General features: G+C 37.7%; 1 protein-coding gene across 4 annotated transcripts in view; it reads right to left on the reverse strand.

Annotated features, from left to right (window-relative positions):
- Positions 1–26,804, reverse strand: part of RBMS3 (RNA binding motif single stranded interacting protein 3) — a 708,653-nt gene that overhangs the window by 478,093 nt on the left and 203,756 nt on the right. For all 4 annotated transcript variants that reach the window (XM_088051401.1, XM_088051399.1, XM_088051425.1 and 1 more), the window contains one exon: positions 14,705–14,878. In XM_088051401.1, coding sequence (XP_087907527.1) covers positions 14,705–14,830 — 126 coding nt within the window. In that variant the 5' untranslated portion in view covers positions 14,831–14,878. The remainder of the gene's footprint in view (positions 1–14,704; positions 14,879–26,804) is intronic.

Below are 26,804 nucleotides of genomic sequence, written 5' to 3' on the forward strand. Positions count from 1 at the left end.
ATATTGATACTCTATTTAATCAATATCCAACATTTAAGTAATTCCAGATAGAAGGGAAAAAATCTGGAGAATCTTAAAATATAGGTTAGCCTGTTAGACAAGACTTTGAACAAATTTTAACAAATTATATTTGGATTAAGTAGATCATATATTACTTTATGTCTTATGCTTCAGCTGGGGTCTTAAATCTGTCATAATGCTACAGAGAAGAAAAATATTTTAAGATGGATAGAGATGGGTCAGTTAGGAGAGAAAATGAAAAGTTTATGAAGTTATCTCATATTCCTACACTGACAGAAAAAAAGGCATCTTGATGCAACTATCACTTGAGTAGCATCTGGCAGTGTCAGGTAGAGTTTCTTGAAGACTCAGATCTTTTGGCTCTAAAATAGTAACAAATAACCCAAACCAGTCTTTTTTTCTGTATCACCATAGCAGGATTAAACAATCTGCACAGGGAAGAAGATTTTTCAAGAATTTTTTTTATGTATGACACTAGAGAAATGATGTGGCATCTAAATCAGTAATATAAATCTGGTGAAAAGGTTACTTTATTTGCTGTGTGTGTTGTTTAAAAGAAAACACAAAGAATTTGACAATCGGAATCTTCTGTTTATCTGAGAAACTGTACACCGTACATTTCTTATACTTAGAGAGAGATTTCCTGTCAGCATTCATGAATTTCTCTCTTGACCCTGAGCAGCAAGAGAAGCAGCCTGAGATATATTGCAAAGGCAAATGTTTAAAGTTTATATCAATATACACGTGGGACAAAGGTAATTTACTCAGTGAAGGAAGAACCTCCTGCTACATTTAATCATGTCCAAGTACATGGGAAAGTGCCCTTACAGCTGTTGTTTCTCCCTGCCTTTTTAACCCAACTATTGAGAAGCCTTTTTCTTCTCATGAAACACCTTAAACCCAAAGCCTAATTAAACTAGTAAAACAGCATTAAACCTGGTGGGCAGACTTCTCTCCAGTCACTACAGTTTGCAATTAGACTTTGGGTGAGGGTACAGGAAATCAATGTTATGTTCACCCCTTAATGAGTACATAAACACTTCCATATTAAAGGATTATTTCCTTAAAATCCCCACAGGTAGGCAGGGGATTCTTTCACCTGTGAAAAAACAAAACAAAGGAAAGAAAATAGTGGGAAGCAAAATGAAAAAATCTCTTTGCCTCATGTGGAAAAGGTATTTCCCTTTCTCCCATCATGATCTCAAGAAAAGCCAGACGAGGACAGAAAAGAGCAGTGTATATATACATGTGGTCAAAGCAACAAGGTCAGAGCAAAACTCAGAGCCATTTTACCTTTTTAGAAACACCTGAACCAGGCTTGTTTCAGTGTATTGATACAATAGATAATAAAGACACAAAGACAAAGAAGTCCATGTTGCCATTAAACACCTTCCACCTACTTTTGATCATCCAAGCAGAAGTGGCTTGGTTAAGGCCAGTGGGACTTCATCGCCTCTGATCTTGTGAGAGCTTGGCTGATTGTATTCTCCAGACAGAAACTGCAAGCCTATATGTTGAGACTTTTAGAGAGGGAAAAGCAAAATATCTGAAATATCTGTGGGAGACATTCTGCACAGCAATAGAGACTGGAATCTGAATTATAAATGTCCAATATATCAGCAAGGAGTCACACTCAGCTACAGATCTGCTGATACCAATGCCATCACTGAACATCACTGTAGTTTCACTTGCCATTGAAGAAACCTTCCTGCCCCTCCTCTTGAAAATTAAGAATTCATAAAGCAAGAGAAAAGCTTCTTCTTATAATATATAATTTGGACAAAATGACTCTCAAGTTTCTTCTCCAGATCCCTGTTTGGGACAGCAACTAATACTTTGTGATCACTAGCATTGTTTACTTCTGCTTTTCAATTCCTTTTTATTCAGTGTCATTTAAAACAGAATGAAGTATTTTCATTTTGGATGTAGTAAAATTAGATGGTTTTATTCTTCCAGACATATAATTCCTAAAAATGTATAGGGTTGGTTTAAAGAGCATTCATTGAGAGGGAATGACATCTCTGCTGGGTCTTGGGTTTTCCTGGGGGGTTTTGATGAGCAAGGGACAGGGTACTGGGTTTTTATAGAACAAATGTAAATATGGAAAAGAAAATCCTAAAGAGTGCTAGAGCTAACAATGTAGATTCACTTCTGCTGAAAGAGACTATATTTAGGTTTTTTTCCCGCCTTCTTTATATTTGACGTGTTGTTTGTAGACAGTTTAGCTGTTTTCCCCAAAACATAATCTGATTGGTATTTTTCTTTTTGTGTGGGTTCATTCTTCCTTTTTCAGAGGAAAAACATCTTTATACTTCCCCACCCCATCCCCTTTTTTTTTGGTCTTAAATAAGGAAAAATATTTTCAACGATGACAGTTACTCTATCCAGAGGGACCACCACCAACACAGACACACTTTATGAGGGTAACAAGACTAGATATAGGTATTTATTCACAGGGAACATCTTACAATAAAATACCAAAATTGGATGTAGTCATTCAAATAATTTAATTTATTTTTAGTCAGTTAAGATTTCAATGCTGGTTGCCCTTTAAAAAGCAGTTATTCATGAAACCATGCAACTTAGCCATCACAAAAGCACTAACATGGTTAGCTTTCTTTTATTAATGTTTTGTGAATTTTTGTTTGTTTTCTGCTTCACTAACATTTCAATAAAAACAAAGTGATTGCCATGTGGTACAATCAGTCCTGGAACAGCAGAACAGCCTTTTATTCCCAAATTCTGAGAATTTTTTTATATCTACAGCCTGTGTTTTCTCTGAAGGGAATTATACATCTTACCATAAGCAGCTACAGTTCCCATAGTCAGTTTGCCTATTGTATGATACTTGGCTGGAAGAACAACAAATTGAATACTTGTCCTCTTTCTATTGCCCTTTTTACCTTGAATTAACTCCTCTGATTAAAAAAAGGGAGCAGGGGGGGAGAGAGGTATAGAGGGGGATGTGGAGGTTGAGCAAAAAAAGTCACAGCAGAGAATCACAAAATTACTCCATTTTATGTTTCAGAAAAGTCAAAATGCCCAAACCTCTGCTTCAGACACCCTCTACTGGAAAACACCAAGTTTGTATTTATCCTCCTGATGTAACTGAGCATGCGGAGGAAGTGAGGAAGCATGAATATTTAACAGAAGAGACATTAGATCATTATCTTGCGTTTCACAGGAGGAAAAGATCTGATGAATACGTGCATCTGACTTTTTTGACTATGAGGAGCAAAAAGGACTCTGTTCAAAATCACACAACAACATCCCTTTAGCATCACACCAGACCTAGACTTCTCCGGAAAGGTACAAGTGTCATAAACTTATCAGCAAGTAAAAATAGGGACTGAAATGAAAAGACTTTTCTATGATACACACAAGCTGTAACCTGACTTACTTGCCACACAGGTGTGAATTATTTTTTTTTTTCATTTTAATTAAATATCTTTAAAAAAAAATCTGTTCATTTTATGTAATTGTCACATAACAAGTATGATGGGACAAAGCTGCTCTGCAGTTCTATAAGATCACAGCTAGAAACTTTTCATTTACCCAATGCAGAATTTTGTTCTGTAAGCAGATCTATTCTATCATTAAGTTATTAATTATCAGAATATATTCACTCTGGGCTGAAACCCCTATGTAGCCTGAGTATCTTAACTCAGTGGTAGACAGTTTGCTCTTTAAGGAAAGGTGAGAACTTTCACTCTTCATAAACAGATTCTGAGCTACACCTCTGAAATCTTGGTTCCCATTTTCATCACAGTGAAAGAAAAAAATAATAAATTATCTAAGTAGTGAATGGTCTACTATCACTGCTTTAAAATCAACATCCCAATGAACTAGTTGGAGAACACTAACATCCTTTTTCCACACACAGCAGTGGCAAGAGACTTTTAAAAGATTGAAAAGGCAATTCTATCAAGCTTTGATATATATAATTAATTATTTTACTTTCCAACTCCCAAACAAAATATTAAGATAAACAGCTTGACTTGGTCTCAGGCATTGTTCATCACATGCTCTCCTTTACAATGCTACAGCTTTCACAGTTCTGTTTGTCTTGCATAATGTACCGTATGTGGGGCAGTGAATTACATTCCTTTCTAAGAGACCATGTGAATTACTATTTCTTTCCCAGGACTCAGAGGTGAATAATTGCACCTGTCCTCCTTAAGCAGACAAAAGACATTAAGTAGCAGCCAAATGGAAAGAAAGATTTAAAAAGAAAATCACTTTATAGTTTGGCAGGAAAACAACTCAATCCAACCTTTCACCCAGCTGTATACAATATGAGGATTTCTACGAGTGCAGCTTCTGAAGAAAATGAAGTCTTCAAAGAGAGACTGCCCTGATAACAAAGCAAAAATTGAGGTGCTTTCTAGAAGTTTAAAAGATCCTCCTTTTAAAATAAATCATTGACAATACAAAAAGGAAAAAAAAAAAAGAAAGAAAAAAGCTCAATGACACATCTGAGTGTTTGTGGGCTAATGTTCTCATTTACAGGATACAAACAAAGAAATAAAGTAGAATGGGGAAACAAATAAAAACACATGGCTTTTCCAAGACCACACAGAGATGCAGTAGAAGAACCTAGCACAGAGCAGAAGTGAAGATGCTGGAACTTCCTGACTACCTTGAGACAGTGTCACAGATTTGTGGTATCATTTAGGTTGGGAAAGACCTTTAAGACAGAGTCCAACCATAAAGATTTTGTGAGCATGCTGAATATAATGGCTGAGGTTTGCTCTCCCTGACTGCTAGCAGCTGGCAGAGTGATCTGCAGCAGCTCTGGTTTCAGCAGATCAAGCCATGCTGGCAGGCATCCAGGGACAGGTCACCAGGGCAGAAGGACAGAGCCTCAACACAGCATTTGCCTTTGGTGCCAGGAAATTCCTAGTACCTGACCATGCCAGAGAGCTAATGCTCCAAAAGATGAGAAAAAAGCAAGAAAGGTGGAAATACTGTAGAGAATCTCTGCAAAGACCTTTTTAAAATTTCCAGAACCTTACAATTTTTTTCCTCTTGTATGGAAGCTGACTGTATACCCAAGGAAAAGAGGTATTTGTACATAACTGGAAAAATATTCTGCTCATTGTGAAACCTAAAGTTAGACAGACTATTTGGCAAAATCCAGGCAGTCCATCTCACATCTAAAAAGGTAAATGCAATAAAAACTATATTAAAATACTGACAGCTGCCAAATAAAATAAAAGCAGTAAAAAAATAAACAAAGGAATGATGCCTTGAGGGGAGATGCCCCTGCAGAAAGCAAATCTTTTCCCAAAAGCACAAATGTCTGTATTTGACATCGTTAATGAGAACCTGATACAACGTAGAAGAGAGACACTGGTGGAAAGCAAAAAGCATAAGTAACCATATCTGCTTTCAGCTAGAACTTTTGGACTTCACTAAAACACCTCCATCACCTTGTAGTTACAGGTTTTAGAAGAAAAGCAAACACTGCCTAGTAATATACTTGGAAAAAATACAGAAAAGAGCCTTGTTTGGCAAATAAGGTACACACTTGGAATGAATGAAAACCAAAGCTTACTGCCATTCTTTTCCTCCAACAGTTGCAGGACCTTGGGTAGAATCCCTTTCAGTGCCACTGCTTCCCTTCCTATTTTCTGTCCCATCTAGTTACATGCCTTGGGATAGGACTTTCTTCTACAGTATTTTTGATATACATCTGAGGTCAATAGACTTCTTATCAAGGAAGAAGTCAACAGAGCACTATGATGAATTGTTCCCTGGATTTCAGAAATAAATAAAGCCTGTTATTTTGTGGATATCTGTTTTTCCTCTAAAAAACTGCAACTCCTTCCTTCAAGAGTGGTGGAGAAATACCTTCCACACAATGCCTACAGTCTCCTCAAAATAAAGTTCTCCCACAGAAACCTTAAAACTGGCCAAAAGTAGAGAAATTAATGAAAAACCTGCCCAAGACAGACACACAGATCACAATGCCTCTCAGATGTTTGTTTTAGAAGAAACCTAGCTAACAAAACCAAGAGCACACATTTCAGCAAAGGTGACAAAGATGAAAATATAGATTGTTTAACAAATTAACCATGGTCATGCAAGAAACTCTAGGATTTTGATCTTTATTTGGTCACGTGCTCTCAACAGAGTGCTTAAATCGCTGGTGGAACATATGTCAGAAATCATCAAGGGACAAATGATCTTCAGTCAGCATTTGGGTTTACAGAAAAGCAACATTTGAAATTTGTCAAGGGTAAAAAAACTGAAATGTCATCAAAAGAACATTTCAATTTTGATAAATCAATATTTCCCACAGACATGCATTTCTTCCATCTCCCTCTGTTAGCAGAAGTGGCTGTTGACAGTGCTGTTGAATAGCATCCCTGGTGTAAATAAATCCTCAAGGCAAGGAGATAGGTCTAAGTGCAAAAGGAAAATTTCATCCCTTATGCCTTCACTGAATTGGATGGGTTTATATTGAATCAATAATCCCAATTAAAATTAAGAGAGAAGAGAAAGAGCCCATCAGCAAAATTATTTGAAGTAGTATTTGCTCAGACTAGTCCAAAACTCTTCACTCTTGGAGGCTGCAATACAAGGAAGTTGCCTGAGCATGTTAATTATTTAAAATAAAAGCAACACAGTCGCTGGCCTTTTGCAATAATCAATCCTTCAAAAAGTGTCAGGTTTCTCCAAAACATGTGACAGGTTGGCAGTTTGTAGTATCTACTGTCAAGCTCTAATACCAGGATTTTCTCTGGAGCCTGAAGGAACTCATCACCTTAACTAACAAATCCTAAAGACAACCTGTCTGGCTTACTGAAAATGAGATGGAGAAGCTAAATTAAAACCATACACCTCCTATTTGCTAAATTAAAGCAGAAAACCAAAACAAACACTGGGAGCGTGTATATACATATATATATAGACACACATTCATGGATACAGACAGAAATGCATATAGTGATATGTATAGGTAGATATATATCTGTAGCTGTAAATTATAGACATTTACTAAGATCTGTATTTACTGCCACCTACAAGCCTATTTTACAGTCTAAATTTAGGGAATTTTCTTCTCTTAAAAAAAAAAAAAAAGAAGAAAAAAAGAAAAAAAACAGCATCTGGTTTGGGTTTTTAGTCTATTAAAAATACTATCTTTCTGTGTCTTCTTCTACTTCATTACACAAGAATAAAATATGTAGAATCAGCAAGAAGATTCCCATAGAGTCTGTTAATAAACAAAAAGGTCCCATCTCCAAAATGTCTGACTTTATTAGCATTTGGAGGTGATGAGAAACTTTCCAGAAGTAGTTATTTTACCAATAAATCAATGCTGTGGATATATCTGTATAAGTACTTTTGGTAATTTCAAAGATCTCAATTATACTTCCCATGAAGAAATCTTTCTTCTTGAAAATAAGGGCACTAGTTATATACAGGGGATTTTTTCTAATCTTGTTAGTATTAATTGTTGAGAAAAAAATATTTTGTCCTGTGTTCTTTGCAGAAAATTTGACTTTTTTCTGTTAAATAACACACAGGAAACAAATCAATAAAAGGCATCAACAAACAAGAACTACAAAATTCTTAAGATTAAGAGAAACAATGGCAAAACATAATATGTGTGTTCTGTAAATGAGTAGAGGATACTAGAAAAAATAACATTAAAATAACATTTACACATTCAGACCAGAAACCAAACATCTCTAAACTCACATGAAACTTCTCCATTTCCCCAGACTTTCTGAAAAATACTTGTTGCAAGTCAGTGGAAGGGTTTTGTGTTATCAGTGTTCTCCCTCCCCTTTGAGAGGCACTGCCCTTTTGGAGCAGTGCATTCAACTTCAAATTGTAATTGCCATCCATCAAAAGTACTCCAGAAAGGAAAAAGTCACTTGCTCAACCTGAACCACCATGGCCAGTGGCCTTTCACACACTCCACAGATCTGGCGGGCAGCATCCACAGCACTGTCCTTTGCAGGAGCCAAGCAGAGCCACAGACAGCATTTAACACAATTATTACAGCATCATGTACACATTTTTGAATAAAACTACTCTTTGAGGAAAGATACAGTAAACTACTTTGGCTACAGTTCTATATTGCTGGTGACTTTCTCTACAACCCTTCACTAATGTTCCATTTCAAAGCTTAATACACAAAACAAATATGCTGGATAACAAACGCTGAATGTAAAACACATTGATGGATTTTGTGATTTTTTTTTTTTAAAGGCCTGGCCAAGTTTTAATGGGCTGTCACACACAAATTATTATGAAAGCACTACAATGAACTGAGCTGATAAGCTGATCTGATCAGAATTAACTGCATGTGATTGCTGCTTTGAAAAGCTGGCCTAAAGAGGCAGCATTGAAAGCAATCTCACAAGTCACTGGTACTGCTTGCCTCAGCTATAAGTAAGCACAGATGGTGAGAAAAGTTAATTAAGAGACATATTTGTTTGGGGGTTTGAAATTTCCACCCTCTCTTCTCCAAAGGAGCCAAGCCACAGTGAAATGAGTTTTACGTTTGTGGCCTAATAAGTTCGTGTTTTTGAGGCTCTGTTCCTGTAGATGGAGGTAATAGATAAACAGAATAAATAATTTATGTCAGCAGTTAGCATACGGATTTGCAGCTGATCACTAAGCTACTCATTGCACCTGATAGCTACAACATCTCATCAATTAAAAATATTCCTTTGTCCACAATCTTTCATTACTTTTCTCCTAATCTGCACATCTTCTCTCTTATAGCTCAACTGATACCTAGAAATGGAGATGTCATCCTTTTAATTCCCACTTTAATGTCTGCCTCTGCGTTTTACACTCTCACTTGTTCTTGCAGAATTTCATAAAGAACATGTCAGCAACTACATAAAATAGCTTGTGGTGATACACTTCTCTTTTTACTTCTGGTTGGGAATTTTCTTTCCTACTTCTTTCCAGACAGTGCTTGATCTTTCCCCAGATTAACGGGCTGTCACCAACTTTAGAAGAACAAAACACATCCTTTATACTTTATATACTGTAAGACCGTGACATCTGGCAGATATTTTGCTCAATGGTCCTTTGACAGTGTATAATTTCTTGGATCCATTTCCACTTTTTTACATCTGTGGCTATTATAATGACAAGGGTCAACAGTGCCAAAGAAATACTGGCTAGAGAATGGTAGGGAGCAATCTCACATGAATGGCCCATGAAGCTAAGAAAGGGTTAACACTAAGGACAGAGAAAGCCAAAGCTTCAGAACTTCAAGTGTAATTGAGAGATTCTTAGGGAGACACTTCCAATTCATGCCTACCGTACTACTTATTTCCTTTCCCATCATTGCTGATTATAAGGATGTGCATGTGTAAAAAGAAGTTTCTTCCTCTCTAATCAGACCAGCTCTACTCCACGAATCCAAAATCCACTGTTCGTGACATTACAAAATGAATCAGGCAGGAGACTCAAGTCAGATCAGAAAGTGACAGCTTTTGTTTAAACAGATATCTCAGAAATTAGTGATGACAGGATTACACGGCATAAGCATTTCACTCTTAGCACTGTCTCTCTCTCTAAGGACAGGTGCAACAGCATTGCTCACTGGAAAGATCTTTGTATTAAAAAAAAACAATCCAAATTTGATTGCTGATCTGTTTTATTTATATTTCTAGAGAAATAAAGGTCTGTTCTGAATAGGACACCCATGCTATGTATGCATACCTCCCAAATTTAAAGAGAGATACTTCTTAAAACATTATCTTTGCATTATAATATATGGTCACATAATTTGTGGTCTATCTTATAAATTTGGTATGCATTAGTAAATTGCCTCTGTCAGTCTTATTTTGGTGTTACAGAACCAGCTTTGAGTAGAATATTTCACTCAAAAAAATGTATTCCTTAATTAGGTTTACATTGCAGAGAACAGGATCACATCAGAAAACTAGATTGATAACCAACTCCAGCCCTGCACTGAGAACCTTCCTACATCATTCTGCAAAGATTTTAGCAAAAAGCTTGATCTGTCTTATATGTATATAAAATATTTATATACACTTGAAACTAATAATTTGGCCATTATACATATGTATATAAACAAATTGATAATTGTACCTCACACCCTCTGGTGGTCCCTAAACACTGTATTATCCCGTAAAAATGGCAGGTTTTCTAATTTTATAAATGTATACAAAATAAGTTGCTAAACAGTCAATCACTGAGAGCTCGCTACAGATGTTAATCTAATTTGTGTGGTAATGATCAGAACAGTCAGTTTACATAAAGCATTACAGCTGTGCAGTGCTGCAGTCCAGCAGTTCTGTCATCAGCAATGAGGCTTACCTACCTGGAATTGGAAATTTTTCTGATGGACTCTGCATAGTCATGCTGACAGTGAGTAAGCCCTTCCATTAGACTTGTCCACAGTGACAGCCTTGCTCCCTTTCTGCTTTTCTATCCAAAGATTGTCAGCGGAAATGTGTAAAAGGAGCTACAGCTCCTTCTACTGGGTCTTAAGGTTTCTAAGATTAAAGATTTTACACCCTACTAGGGCTTGGAGAAGTGAGTGGAAGAATGCCAGTAGTGCCTCATAGCACTCTGCATCACAGGTTTTTTTTTTAATTCTGCTTTTCACATTCCAACTAACAGCATAATTTCAGAAGCAATCACGCATTTAAAGAAGCCATAGAAAGAAGGCTGGGGACAGACTGTTGGAATGGGGACTGCTAAGCAAACGGATTGTCTGATCTATATATGACATCTCAGCTGTAACAGCTTGTAAACATTATGTGTAGAGCGCCAAATAATAACTCTACAGATTTAACCAATCATGCTTTGAAGGCTGTCACTGATCCAGTGGAGCATGACCAAATCCTGTTAGAGTGCAGAACAGATTCTAGCTGAAAGACTTACATAGGCTGGGTTGGGTATCTAGATAAGGAATTCAAAGACATTGCATGTGCTACAGAGATGCACGCACATGGAGAAATGAATACATGTAGCTAAATTCATCATCCCATGGGCATACAACAAAGGTTTCAAACCTTGCAGGGTGAAACACTCTGTAACAGTTCTGCTTCATCAGAGAGTATCACATGGCCAAATTCTTTCATAAGTAAGGACTGACTTTTGCAAAGGTGAGCATGGCAGGTATCTGAGACTGCTACATGAATAACCAAAGAAAGGCATAAAAGACTCCTTCAGCTGGAATACTCCAAAATTGATGAGATCTGTGTTTGTTTCCTCACTTTACAGATGTATTTATTTAAAACAACAGTACAGTCTGAGTAGTTCATTTGTTAGAGTTAATTCAGTGGAGAAGATTTCCAAAGATCTGTGAAATTCTATCAACCTTCCAGCAAAAAGTGGAGAAAGGGAAATGAAGAGAGTCTGAGACTTTTGAAAAAGCATGGGTAGAAAGCCTGTGTAGATGTGAAAGTGCTCAAAGGACACTATCACTCAAAGGTTCTGATCTTGTCCAGAGGGGATAATCAGAATTATTTTGTCTATTTTTTATCTTCCTGTGTGAAGAAAGTTCAAGAGAAAAGCACGTTAGATGACTAGGTGTCTTCTCCTATTCTGAGCACTACGTGATGTATTTTTCTGGCTGCAAGCCTCTGAATGTGAATGCCAAGAGAATTTCAAGCCCCTAATATCAAAAATCATTTACTACGTAAGGACCATCTACCACATTATCATTTATATTAGTATACACAGATCCTGCAGGGTATCCTGCTTCCCAGTATAGCTAGAAATTAGCACCTTCTTGTTTGTTCAAAAACTGCTTTGCACTGTTGACTGGGATGATATGCAGTCTATTTTTCCCTTAGATAACTCAAGAGCTGAAAAATTACCCTGTTTAAACAAAATTCCTGTTCTTTTCTTTCCTAGGGTGGAAAGACTGCTTTTAATGAATGACTGCAGCACTACAGAAAAGAGATGCCAAGGGTGCTCTCTGACAAAACAAAATAAAAACCCCACCTTTGGCTCTGACATACTGAGGACCAGACAGAGTCATAAGGGTCTCTTAACATTGCACTTTGTAAGATATTTTTTCTTTCATTTAGATTTAAAAAAAAAAAAATTAAAAAAAAAATTAGAGGATTTATTTTTTTTTTTGAGTTATATTTGGCCCAACTAAAATTAATCTTTTTCTATCTCCTTCAGCTTCTCACCAAACAGTAGAGAAATCCAAAGCTTTTCTCTTGGCACTGTCTTCAGGGACTAATATCTTTAAGTACTTCAAGGGCAGATCCAACTCCCTGACATTTGTCTGCCTTGAACTTGCAAAGCACTTGTAAGTTTGTTAGCCCCCAAAGTGTCAAGGAACTGCAATGATCTTTAGACATATTCCATGTGGGAGGTTTTGCAGAAACAGCTTCATACAGCTCTACAACCTACAACTTGTTCTGCTGAACCTGTGTCAGATGAGGGCAAATAAAATCCTCTGAAGTAAAGCAGATATCCAGTTGAGCACATAACACTGGGAAGATTCACGAATAAAGGAGCTGCCCCATATCCAGCTTTTATTGTTGCCACTTACCATAAAAAGATTGGTTTGAGCCCAGATTAAACAAATTCAAATTAAAACCAGGAACCAGACTAATTCTAACTTTATCATATACAATGAAACAGATATCAAATCAAATATTAAAGCTTTTTTTTTTTTTTTTTCCTTGGAAACTTGAACTTCGTTTGATGCTGCAGAAGGGAGGAGCTGAATTTCCTGGAGTGCCTTGCCCAGGCTCTGCTTATGGACTCACCCTCAGAGAATAGAGAAGTAGGGAAGGTATGGAAAAAATGTGTGATCACAGTGGTAGGCACTGCAATGGTAGCTAGCTGTTACAGCTTCTTATCACCAGCCTAAGAAATCTGTCCAATCTCTTTGGAGTAGCACTGCAACAGAGCTCCACAGATGAGATGGTACCAAGAAATGTGCTAAGCTCTGTAAATGTTTGAACACAGGGACACTGAGGGCAGGACTAATTGATCAATCTACACAAAGGATTTATGCAATTCTGCATTCTAAAATCTCTGCTTTCCAGCAATCAGATAAATCAGCTTCCAGACTGATGTATCATTTCCAGTGACTACATATTAGGATGCTCAAGGAAAACAAATATTGTGCAGCTTGTATATGTACAACATACAGATATTGTACTACAATTCTAGTGGAGCTACCCCCAACTTTAGTCTAAACAAAGGAAAGAGGAACTGTGGAAGTAGCTTTAAAAGACTGAAATTTTAATTCAAATTTTAAGCTCTCTTCCAGGAAGTACAGCACTCTTCTTACATGCTTTTTTGCAAAGCAGAGTTAAAGCTTGAGTCACAGAGGGGATAGTGTTTATTCTAAATGATCAAAGTTAAGGAGCAGTTAATGATTTGAATATCCACAGTTTAAGATAAATTAAGCTGTCATGGGACTCTTTTTGAGCCATCATTCTAAACAAGAAAAATATCTGTGCACTTCTGATGTCAAATACTTTTTATTTCTTCACAACAGTTTTTATCATTTTCAATGACACCACAATGGAAGTGAGCAAACAGAAGAATCCATAGATATGTCTAATTTATTCTGAGAACTCATCATCTCAGGAAAAAAAAGGTAAGGTTTTACAAATTTATTCCTCTCCTTTATTTCAATTACCATGTTAATGTTTGAGACAATTTCTAACGCAAACTTCCAGATAGAAGTCTGTTGGCAGGTAAGATAGAAAAACAAAATCAAATCACAAGGATCTTGCAATAAGACTGCATGGCACAATTTCCATTCAGTACCAAAAGCTGCACTTTCCCATTTCCCTACTGGAATTCACTGTAGGATAGCAAAACTTCACCATGTACACACGGCAGGAGGTTAAGATGCTATGTCCTTTAAGAAGTTCTATAACCAAATGTCCAAAGCTAAGTTCAAATCTAAACATTAAAACAACAAAGTGTGGAGTGGGGAAGAAAGGAAGATTGCTTACACTAATGAGATTTTCTCCCATTAACACTCTTGGGGGTCTTTCAAAACCAGAAACTGCATGAATGAAAGGGCTCTGCTATAAGCAGTCAACAATACCAATATAACAAAACTCATCATCCGCCTATAGTTGTGACCCTTTCATGACTGTCAAATTAAAACACACAGCAACACTGAGCCACCCTTCCCCATTCATTTTGGCCACCAGTTCATGCAATTACAGAAGACCAGTAGTCTTTGCTTAGCAACAAGATTGCATGTTCACTACTGATCACATTAATGATAAAGTAGTGAGTCTAAACAAATCTAATGATGAGAAGAGATGCTCTCCTTCCCTGACTAATCCACACAATTTAAAACGCCTGAAATAGAAAGAATAATTCATTCATCTTACAGGCTCACCAGAAACAGAAATGAGGCCATCTGTAATACTGCTTTTCAGACTATGTTTCTGACACCAAAACCCAGGCACACAACAATAATTTCAGGCAAACAGAAAGAATGCTAAATGTATAAAAATATATGTTTTTGTACTGAGGCATAAAACTTTCACATTTGCTTATGTCTAAGACTCATTTGAATATTTTTTTGAGTTAGGGTTAGTACATGTGAGCTGTTCTGACTGGCATGGGACATAAGGACTGCTGGAGAAGGGTGCTGAACCATCAGCCCCTGAGTGTCTCCACCTCCCAGGGAATCACAGAGCTCATTCAGGTAACTGCAGAAAAAGTTTTCATTACTTACAGCAGGATGTCCAGCACAGTAGGTGTAGCTAGCATGAGACTGGTAGTGCAAGCTTGCTCTTGGAAAGGTGTATGTATTCCAAGCAGGTTGGCTGCTATTCCACTGGGAGCTAAAGCCAGGGCTCATGGTCACTCTCGATTTACTGTTTTGGTACGTTCTCACTGTGGAGCTGGACTATCAAAAAAGAAAGAAATGCAACGTAAAAATAGCTTTTAGGGTACAATACAAATAATGCAGCTATAAATCATCATTGTGCATACATATAAGGCCACGTGGTCTGGAACTAACTTGAATGTTTCCTGTAAGGAGCTGGGAAAAGCAAAAAATGGATTCCATCAAAGATATCAGTGAAAGAGCTATGTCACTGTAATGCCCAAAAGGAAGACTGATGACTGTTAGACTTCAGGCCATGATATAAATCAAATGGACAATCAATAAGTGATAGAAGTAAGGGGATGTTCTGAAAATCTGCAGAAGGCCCAATCCAAGATTAATTGTAAAACTTCTGTATCTTTTTATTATAATATTGACATTTATTGAACAACTGATCGTCTATGGCCATTTTACAGTAAATGACAGTTAGGGGCCAATGTTTAGATCTATTTCTTGAAGACTTGAAAAAAAATCCAAAATCTTGAATTTTTTTAAAAGCTCAATTGTTTCATCTGAAAGTAACACAGACTCCAGATATGTAAGTCACATGCATTCTTCCTGTCCTTCTCTAATTTTACTTTAACTGCAGTTTTCTGCTTCTAGTACTTGTTTTACAAAAAAATATTCCTAATAAACATCTGCTCTGATAAGGGTGGTTTATTAGGGCAGCAAAAAAGAATCTATTTTCAAAAGAGTAGAAGATGCATAAGAGTGGATGCATTTTTAGCAGGTATTTAGGTTGGTCTTCAAAGACATGCTAATGTACTTTTTATTCCATATTCTGCTCTTCATTTGGGTTTTGCTTGCTTTCTTTTTATTGGCAAAGGTGTTCCAAATTTCACATGCAAATTTACCCCAACTAATTGTAGTTATTATAAAACTAAACCTATTCTTTTTAGAGCATTAAATTTACAGGGACCTTGTTTATACAGTGAAAGCTCGAGAAATACAAACACAAATAATATTTCTTAGAAATGCTTATAAATGTCCCTGTTAGCAAATTGATGCTATCAATTTCAAAAGCTATACTCAAGAATGACACTTCATTTATTTTTACTCTCCTTTCAAAGACAACTTTTATACATCATACATGTAGCATTAACCAAATATCAATATGGGCCACCATCAAACAAGGTGTTTCACACAATCCAAGACCATCCTTACCCTCAAGTGCTTACAGGATAAATGAGAAGGTCAGGGAAAGGACGAAAGAGCAGAGTCTGGTGCAGAAGCTTGGAAAACAGCTTCATAAACATGACTTTCAGTTTAATTTCAGTGCTTCAGCTCAGTTTCATTGGGAGAGAATTAGAGAAATGTAAGGAAAGGAGGACAGAGAGAAGACATACAAAAAGGTTTCAAGGACACATTCTAGCTGTAAAAATACATATGCTGAAGTCTTTCCAAATTTTAATACTGTATTTAGACGAGCTGGTTGCAGAAACTACAGGCCATACCGGCACAGGCTAAACACGCCCTCTTAATTTAATTTAATTTTCAAAAGTTTAAGTACACAAAGTTTGCCTCAGTTGTCAATTGCTGTATAAACTTTAAGTTCAAGAAAAGGCCAAACGACTTCCTGCATGTGTTTATTTCCTGTGCCGCCGATTAGGAAGCCTGAAAAGAGCAGTTTCCGCTCACCAGCTCTCAATATCTCGACAGATTCGCCTCCCGCCCCCACCCCTAAGAGATGGATTCCTGCGGTGTGATTTCTAAAGATTTAACTTACGACTAGCTGAACACAAAGCATATGAATGAACACTAAAACCCACACTAAACTCTCATTAGTCACTGTGTGTGACAAGTGGTTACTTTGTTCTTACAAAAGGCTTTAGGGAAAAAAAATATCTGCCCCTACAGTTAAAGGGGCTTATTTGAAATAAATCTTTTTGTATGAATTTAAATCATGACAAATCAAAGGAAAGAGGCTATAGCTACAGCTAGAAAAAAAAAAAAAGAAAAAAAAAAACAACGGAGGAGTTTTAATGTGGGGTTTTTCTTTTTTTTTTTTTTTTTCCTTTCCCCTTTTACCCTCTTTCCCCAAGGAGCAGAAACTGCATTTTCTTTCCTTTGACGTATTACTTATCTTTCAGATCACTCCTCAAAGACAAATCTTTCTTTCTGGGCCCTGGTAGACTTGCTTCTACATAAGAGATGAAGGCTAGGTTTTGTTTCGGCCAGATCAAGTAGGTTTTTAGCCCTAATATACTTTTCTGAGTACATTTCTCCCCTTTATAAGCATCAGATATTCAAGTGTGGCTGCTTATTAACTCTTCTTGAGAAGGTGATCCCCCCTCGAATATTCTGTGAACACTGAGCTATTCTATCCTAATAATAACTTTGCTTCCTCCTATTATTTCCGATGGGTTTTCATTGTATGGATCAGTGGAAGGTATCTGTGGCTGATGGGATGTAAAGGTGCATTGTCAGCTGTGATAATTGTTAACTGATTATTTTCACAATGGCACTGAAATCCACTACAGTAAAGAGAGATGTGCTACTGGCACTACACAGACATGTACAATACCTGTTCTCTTATGAGAGAAGAAGAGCAAAAATGAGCCTGTTTTTTACACAGTCTGCCTGAGCTGTTGGACAGCCTCCTGCCTGCTGACTGGTTTTGGTTTGTGTGTCACACAAAATGCCCTCCCAGATCTGTGCACAGTTCAGCCCCAGTGCTAAATCCAGGCACAGAGATGAGCCCCATAGCCCTGTTTCTATTCCTCCATCCAGCTCCTACCCCATATGGGGTGAATTAGGAACAGGGAGGCATTCAGAGCACCAAGGATGCACAGGGTGTCCTACTCATGTAGATCTCTCAGGACACAGAGGCACGAAGTGAGACCCCACAGACCCCACTCCACCTCAGTGTGGCCGGGAGCCATAGGAGAAAGGTCCTCGAGAGGAGACCCCTCTGCTCTGAATGGCTTTGTTTGGGGACCACCATGTAACCCATAAAAGCTGCTCTCTTACTTCTGGATGACCTCTAGAAAAAACCCAAAACACATAGCAAAACAAAACAAAAGTCAGTGGAGACACTCATGGGATAATTGGCTTTGAAATCTTGAAGAAATACAGGCTGTCTGCCAGAAAATAGAGATCTCTGCACCACCAGTCACAAAATCCCAGGACAGCCTGATCCCCTCAGGTTTTTGGGGAGAAAGGATGTGAGACCAGGGACTCCAAAAGTTGATGGTTTGATTTCAAGGTGTCCCCTGCTCAACAAAACTCTGCAGCATGGTGAGGAAGCAGCTGTGGGAAAGACCCTGGACCAACTGGGAGAGCTGGGAGGGGACAGTGGTGCCCTGGGGGGCAGGTTCTGGGGTACTGGCAGAGCAGGGCAGCCCCTGCCAGGTGAGGCTGGGGCCATACCTGCCAGACACGGCCGCTCCCAGCCAGCTCCCGGCCTCCCACACACCTCAGGGCCCTGCTGAGCTCTGCAGCCAAGGCAGTGCTGCCTCTGGGAAAGTGGATTTTGGAAAGCAAAACCCTACCTGGGAGTGAGGGGGAAAGCGAGAAACACGCCTGTGAGCACCCAGGGGAGAGAAGGAGAAGGGTAAGAAGGCTCCCCTTAGCCCCTGGAGAGCCCACCTGGAGCAAGCTGGGACAGGATCTATCAAGAAACCCATGCTGGAGGCTGTGGAGATGTCCTAAAGGAACTGTGGCCTACACTAGAGCAGAGGATGAGCATGAGGAGCAGGAGAGGGAGAACATCCAAGCCCCCTGTGCCAGCAGGGACAGGAAGCAGGCTCAGGAACAGAAGAGTGAAACACCCTGGGAAAAAGGCAGGGGGAAGAAGGGGTGGGTGTGGTCATAATTTCCTCTTCCTTCTCACTATGCCAACTTATTTTAACTGGTAATAAGTCATTTTTCCCACGTGGAGTCTGGTTTAGCCTGTGAAGGTAATTGCTAAATGATCGCCCTGTCTTTATATTGACCCACAAGCTTTACCACCTTATTTTCCACCCTTGTTTTGTTGAGGAGGGGGAGTAAAAGAGCCTCTGGATATGTGTCTGGTGGCCAAAGGTAAACTCACCACAAACTGGTGAGTAGTCTTGTAGCATGTGAGCTTTTACTCAGGATTTAGAAGTATGTCTCTTTCCCCTTAACTACTGATTCCATCAAAAAAGGAGCCACCTCTCTCCATAATCCTAATGTCTTATTTATAGCTCTTAGGTTGTCAATGGCAGACCACCACCGCCACTTCTGGGACAACTCAGTCACCTTTTCTCAGAAAACTTCTGCAGAAAATTATCAGATTAAAACAAACAAAACCCATCACCAAACCCAAAACCAGACAAAAAAAACCCACAAAAACTTTTTCCCTCCTTGCTGTCTTGCCAGAAACAAGCAATATTGTAAAGAAAGGGGAGAATTTTCTTTTCCTTGAGTAAGTCAGTCCAGTACCTTTATATTCCAAAGGCCTAATGTGATATAAAATTGAGATCAGTAACATTTAAATGTCTAAGCATATTTTAAAGTGTTACTTTTTTTTTTTTTTCCTGTGCCTTAGTTTCTCTAGTTTATAAGTATGGATAATCTTATTTTACAACTTTTAGAGTAACCTTTTCCTTGTGTTTGTAAAAGATTTGAATATTTTTGGACATCAGCATGAGTGAAGTGGAAAGTGTTATTAGCATTATTAATATTTCTTGAGCTTAACTGCTTTTCGTTCTTAGTTCTTCTACTAGCTGATGTGTGAAGTCTAACAGTGGAAAAAATAGAACATAGTATTTATGGAACACTTTTTATCATCAAAGCACTGTGCACATTTTAAATGGTGGCAATATTTTTGACCGGTGCAACATTTCCAACTTTTAAATAAGTTTATAGTGGATGTGAGAACTAGCAGCCGCCCCTTTCTATTCATATGTGAGTAAAGCACACGCTTTGACTAGGACATCAAGCAAAATTGATAGTTCTGACGCAGCCTTAGTCTTCATGTCATCACACCCATGCCCTCCACTCTTTTTCATTACAGTGTCACCATGCAGTGAACTAACAGGAAAACTACGTGCTAACTTCTGAATTTCTACATCATGTCAAATGCAAGATTTACTACATCTATGAGACACCTTTCTGCCAAACATTCCAAGATGCTATGATTATTATTGGCTTTGGCACTCCAAAAGAAGGGAGAGGCTCAAATGTTCTCCTCCACTCTACCATTTGCTAACATTGACTTTAAAAAAAACAAAACCAAAACCAACAAACAAGTGGGATTAAAGAGGTGTAAACATCTGAATTCAGCCTCCCACTTCCTCATCTTTTAAAAGCAACTTTACAGAGCTATGACATCATTTTCTTAGCCCACACAATTTGAGCTGTTTTCAGTCCCCTGGATTTTGATTATAAAATGGTTCTGTCTTCAGCTGCATCTTCTGGGGGTATTTTTCTGAAATGAATCGTTATTGAAAGGGTATCCACCCTCTTCCCGTATCCCTTTTTGACATCCCTTATTTTGGATGCTAAAATGATTACAGAAGATGGGAAACGCCAAGGAGAGAAGAAATTATCTTCCATTCTGGAGATACTGCTTCCAGGAACTCTATATGCCTGTATTTGGATCAGGCCATGATGCAAAGCACAGACCTATGCTCTTAAAAGTTTGGAAGCTTTACAAAATACTACTGTTCCCATAGAAATCAAAGGTTTCCTATAACCTGTAAAAGTAAGAAATGAAAATAGCTTCCTTGGAACATTATTGCATGAGCTAAAGTGTTGTGGGTTTTTTTACGCTCAGAGAAAATATGAAACTGGCACACTAAATCTGAAGTTAGTTCATCACAAAATCCACCTGAGAGACCTTAAAGATTTGGGAAATTGAAGAGCGAAGTTTTTTTGTTGTTTTTTTTTGGGGCTTGTTACAAAAACTAAACATGGAAGAGATTGCAGATTGGTTTTGGGGTTTTTAATGGCAGAAAAGAGGAATTCTGTGCTGCTACTTTTCCCAACAATCATTCACTATAGCTTGCAAATCTTTTACAGTCTAGGACCAGATTCCATCTGTTTCAGTAAGAAATGAGTTTTTACTATTAGGCCATTGCAGATTTCAAGTTTATCAAGTTTGTCTCATAAGCTTTAAAAAAAAAACTTCAGAGACATGACCAAATTTGAGAGAAACATTGTTTTTCCAGACATGGGATTGAAACTCAATATGCTCTACCTGGAAAAACAGGATCAACTGAGAGAAATAGCATTCCACTGAAACCACAGAGAAATGATGAGGCTGTATTTCATACCTCAGCATAGATGTAAGGTTACAGCCCATCCACCAGATCCAAGAGCACTGAGCACTTGCCCACATCACGCCGAAAGTCAGGATGTGCAGCCCTTCTGACCCCTCCCAGTAAGTGAGAGAGGAATGCTCTCCGTGGGATAGCCTTGCTTGGCAGACAGGCTCCTTGCCAGCCAGGTGAAGGGGACACAGGTCTGCACAGCTGGAATACTTTCAGCTGGGGCCCTGTACAAATGCTAAGATGAAAGAGTTTTTAGGATAAGTCTCAAATAACTCAAGGAATGTATTCCAGAAAAAGAGCTTGCCATTCATTATTTTCCCCCAGAGTGATTATGCCTTGAAAACAAAATATATATGGCTTTCACACTTTCTGGTTAAAATTGCTGTCATTTCCAGTGACAACACTGTAATTCATGTTGTACTTTTAACTGTTACTTGAATCCCAAAAGCATTTTTTTCCCTGGGCAAAATATGAAACATTGCTCTTGTAGTTACAAGAGAGCGAGCAGAGGAGATGAAAAAATGAAGGCCTTCACAGTTTGAGGAAAAGCCCATGAAGAAGCTGGTTTTCTGCCACCTTAACATCCATACCAGGGGGAAAAAAATTAGTAATAGGAGACAGGCCAGTGGTAATCCAGATTAAAGCCTTAAAACCTCTTGGCAACCTGTGTGGGACACACAAAAAAAAAAGTTGCTGTTACCTGGTGGTTTTCTAAGCAACACCAGCACTTCTTAGCAGGCAAAGTCAGTGCGAAGGCCAAGAGTCTCAAGAAATGCTCCTGCACTTCAAATTAATTTCTCCACAATAAGAAAAGGAATTTTGCATGTATAAGAGATGCCTCTAATGGGTTTGTTACCCATGTAGTACCAAGCCATGGGGAATGGGGACATTCATGCTTCTGGACCACTCATTTCATGTCTTCCTTCCACAGAAAGGAAAATGAAAGGTGACTTTCCAAAACGTATGCTTTTCATTTGTTTATCTTTGTTACCTTCTTTGTAAAAAATAAACTGGGATTAAAATGTATTTCTGCTAGATAGGATTCTTTTTGGTCTAGTTTAAACTCTTGATTTACTTTTAAACAAAGTGAATATCTTGACTCCAAGTAAGGCCATGTCAAAGTTTCTTCTTTTCAGAATATTATTTAGTCAATATATTGTGATAAATTTAAATCATAACATCCTCAGAAGGACTTTGAATATAACCTTCTAATGGTAGCTCGTTAAGTAATTATTTTCTGAATATAAATCACAGTGGCATTTGTTAAACTTACTCTAGCCTTTTTTAAAACATCATGGTTACAATTTACAGCAGTGAAGCATTGTGTTCACCCAAGATAAGGAGGAACTGAGTGTCTCTAGTAAACCCTGGTAAGATAGCACTGGCTAAGACCATTTCACAGATGATCTGAATACTTCTGATTTCTAAAGGAGTCACCCACATAAAATAAACTACTCAATGCAATCTCCTATGAATGCATATACAGCCCATCTGTACAGAGAGACTGGAGAAAATTATGTTCTTCTACCATCAGTTGTTAAGCACATAAGTCACAGAAGCAAAGAATTTGTTCTAGATCAGAAATTCTGTTGGTGAACACTATTATTAAGGATATTTGTTGGTTACATTCAAAACATATCACTGATAGATCTCCAGAGTAATATTTTACAAGGTCTAAGAATCCCTGTCTCATTTGTGCCTGTTGCCACTCTTAAAGGAATTTTCTGCAAAATACACAGCAGTATTTGGGACTTATAGCATTCCCTTGGTAAACCAGAGAACAAAACAGGGTGCTGCAAAAATTGAAAAAAAAAAAAAATCATTGTTGTAAATGAAATGTATTTCCTTAGGATCACATTTCCAAGTATACAGGGCTCTTCTATCAATTTTTCTGTAAGTCAACAAACCACTTATACCTACATCTTATTTTTCTGTGTAACACTAACTGCAACACGAGTTCAGGAGCTTTACAGATTAATGGCTGATTTCAGCATTTACCTGTCTTCCAAGCTGGGACTTTTTACAGACAGCTATCCTTTGTAAATCTCAATATTTTTTGATAGTTTGGGGAGAAAAATAATTATTTCATTAACACTTGAATTCCTTCCCCTTTTACAGTACCCAAAGGTATTTTTCACTGTGTTCTGCAGGATCTTAACATTTTTTCTGATGTATCTGTTTACTTCATGTATATTGAATTACTCCATGAACAATAAATCAACCACTGTCTAGGATACAAAATGCATTTTCCTCACACTATATCTGCAATACACAGCTTTTTTTAGACAATCCCAAGAGTAACAACTGGCTGACAATTTAAGCAAATCTGAAACATTAACCAGTGAATGCAATCCGGACTGAGATGCCAGGGAAGAGGGACGCTTATGAACAACTGAAAAATGTCCGTGGCACAACATCACTTCTGATACAGATGATAAAAAGTCAAATTTCTTTCCTTGGCTGCAATAGGGCAAGTGTTGATTCCAGCATCACATGCCTATTACAAGCCTTCATGTACACAAATTTACTATATGCAGTGCAGTTATGAAATACATTTGGCCACTGGGAAGATTTCTATAAATCCTACAAAACCAACCAATGTACCAATCTCCCGCTAACTCCTGTGGATGGGCTTGTATGCTTTTGTAAACCTCACCATGGGATTAGGACATTTATCAAAGCTATGATTTCCTTCCCATAATGTTATATCTATTGTATAGCAGGAGTTCTGCAGGTGCTTGATTTATCCATCCTGTCATTAGCTACAATACCCTGCAAACAGTTTTTATTTTCTGCTGGAGAAACAAATACTCCTCCCATAAATTGTTTTACTGCTGATTGGAGAACAGGCTCCTGCTCCCTTGACAATAAAACAGCTTGCTTTCTCTGACCATGGAGTTCTAATTTCCAGCACAACAATCTGAAGCTCAGCGCCATTTCTTATGGAATTAAGTAACATAGGGAAAATTATAGCTCACTTTTCAATATCACGCCTGAACTCTCATTATCTGTTAAGCACCAACACATTTGATCACTTGAGGGACATTACAGACAACATAGCCCTTAAAGATCCAACCAAGGGAACAAAGGAGGATGAAGCAAAAGGCAGATAAATAGAACAGACAAAATCATCTTTTTAAATTAACGTGAAAGCACAATATGAATTTTGCTACTTGAATCAGGATTTGCCAAAGGTTTCCATTGGGCTGAAAATGCTCAATGAACATCTTAAAAAAAAGGAGCAAACTGGATAGCCAGGAAATCCAGAAATGAAAAGCTATTTCTTACTCAGTGAAATCATACTCAGTCAGGCCTTTCACTCAAATTAATTATTCATAGAACCACATATATTGTATATGACACATCTGAATGTGAAAAGGCTAATATCCTTGTCTTTTCCAGTATTCAACTGATCCATTAGAAATGTAATAGTCAGTCTAACAATTCCATGACTTCAGTGGGACAGACAAAAAATAAAAGAGAAAGCAGAATGAACTATAAAGAGAGAAAGAAAATAAGAAGTTTTCAAGACCAGTTCTCAGGGTATTCTGAATAAATTTCAACTGCCGCAGATATCTGTTAAGTATCAAGTACAGAACAGAGAAATATGCACACAGGGCTACAGGGTTGTCTAGAAAAGCTGCTTTTTCTTCCATTAAGCTTTGGGCACTCATACTGGAGAAGAGAGAGATGATTAACTTATTAAAAGGGATGAGCAAATTATAAGCCGGAAGTTGATTATAAACTGTATGAACTCAGTGTAGCGAGGACTGGCTTTCAGGACACATCAATACACAGTTACAGATTTCATTAAAAAATAAGTAAATCTCAATTAAAATGACATTAAAATTCCCAAAATAAAAGACAATAGAAATACCTAAGAGATAGTGTGCTAAGGCACGAGAGCTTATGATATTTGCTTAGCTTTGCAGGAAAAAAAAAGGCAATGAAAGGCTATCAAAATCTAAATAATTCTGCAGACTATTGACAATCCAATAGTCCAAACTAGTGTGAAGGAGACACAGGCATCAACAAACAGACAAAAATAATATTAAGTTAATGAAACATTTAGTGAATCTGAAGGAATGGAGCAGCATGAGGTACACATGAGGTACTCATGCTGAACTTCTGCCTATGAAAACCTTCTCTGCCTTTGGTCTGTACAGCATTCAAAACAATGGGACTACTCATGACCTCAAAGTAAACCATGAGTATAAGCAAACAGATCCCTGACAAAGTTTTGTTATAACTATTCTTGAGTTAAACAGAGTTCTCTAGTGTGTCACTATCAATTGTATGTAAAGATAATATCAGTCAAATGCTTCTATATATATTAAAACCCTTTTACTATTAAGTATCAATGTGAATGCAAACAAGCAATCTCCCCATAATAGTATTTTTCCTTCAAACTATAAACCACTCCTTTTATTCTTAACAGCTAAAGATACAGGGCTGACCTGCTTTTGGCAAAACAACAAGTGTTTCAGATTGGCATATTATGCTCTATCAATTGATAAACCAAAATAACAACAACAAATTGCTATTACTTACATTTTAGAAAGGTTACTGTCTTAAGAAAAACACAGGCAGGTCTGAAAGTAGCTTCAGTTTCCATGAAATTACACTGCTGGGAAAAATAAGCCAAACACACTACACACTGAGGGGCTCTAAGTGGAAAGCAGAGATCTTTTGAATCCTGTTGGAGAGTGCTCAAATAAGAGAAGTCATTGAGTCTCAAGAGAGGAAATCCAGCTGAAGCTCCTCAGAGCCTGGCATGTGGAGGTGTACTTCTTCACTTAGGAAACACTGACAGCTAGGGGAATAATTCAGTGTAACTCAGCCTAAGCTATTTTTTTCTCCTTGTGCCCAATGGGATGAAGAAGATTCAGATCCTCCCTATTGAACTTCAACGTCATAAACTTGACAGGCAAACGGGGGGCAGAAACCTCTACTTTTGTGTTTCTCCCTGATGTAACCAGAGCCTCCTTTCATATTCCCAAATGTTTGTTAAAATGTTAAAGTTCAGATTTTAAAATGTAAGTACAGAAGTCATGTCCAGGCTGCAAGAATCAGATGAGAAATGAACAGAGACTGAGCAGAAGAGAGAAGATGACCACAAACCACAGAGCAGAAGGCTCTGAGGATAGACAGATACTGTCCTGGTACATTGTTCCCAGTTTGTATAAAACCTCTGCTTCTCAAGTCAAAGCCTTTCTAGAATTGATGACTGTATTTGCAAAGCCTGAAGATGAGTAGAATTTCTTATGACTCTGTAAGGACACTAGTCTAAAAATGCTAGAGAATTAACAGAAAATTAATACCCTAGAAATTCCTATAAAAGGTGTACTTTGAATCTCATGTTTCTATGTCAGTAGATGGTCTCTGCAGCTTCGTGCTTAAAATATACATGTCAGGAAAATTTCCCATACAATATATTCAGTCATATCTTTTGTTTCCTGACATGTATGGGTGCCATAACCTCATAGGAGAAACAGGAAAAAACAGTAATAATAATAAGATTTGTACAGAAACTTATATTAGTTACCCTCTTCTACCTGAACAGTTCAAAATGACTTGTGGAAATACTTTTTAAGATTGCCAAGAGATATTTTTGGAGGCACATTATTTGTTCAGTTTAAAATATATTTTAAAAGTTCCAATCACCTATAAGTAGCTTCCTGATTATTTAAGTGCAACTTTCAGTATCTAGT

The sequence above is a fragment of the Pseudopodoces humilis genome, chromosome 1, assembly GCF_049639895.1.
Source record: "Pseudopodoces humilis isolate 2021_Gansu_Grassland_sample_001 chromosome 1, ASM4963989v1, whole genome shotgun sequence".
Classification (NCBI taxonomy): Eukaryota; Metazoa; Chordata; class Aves; order Passeriformes; family Paridae; genus Pseudopodoces; species Pseudopodoces humilis.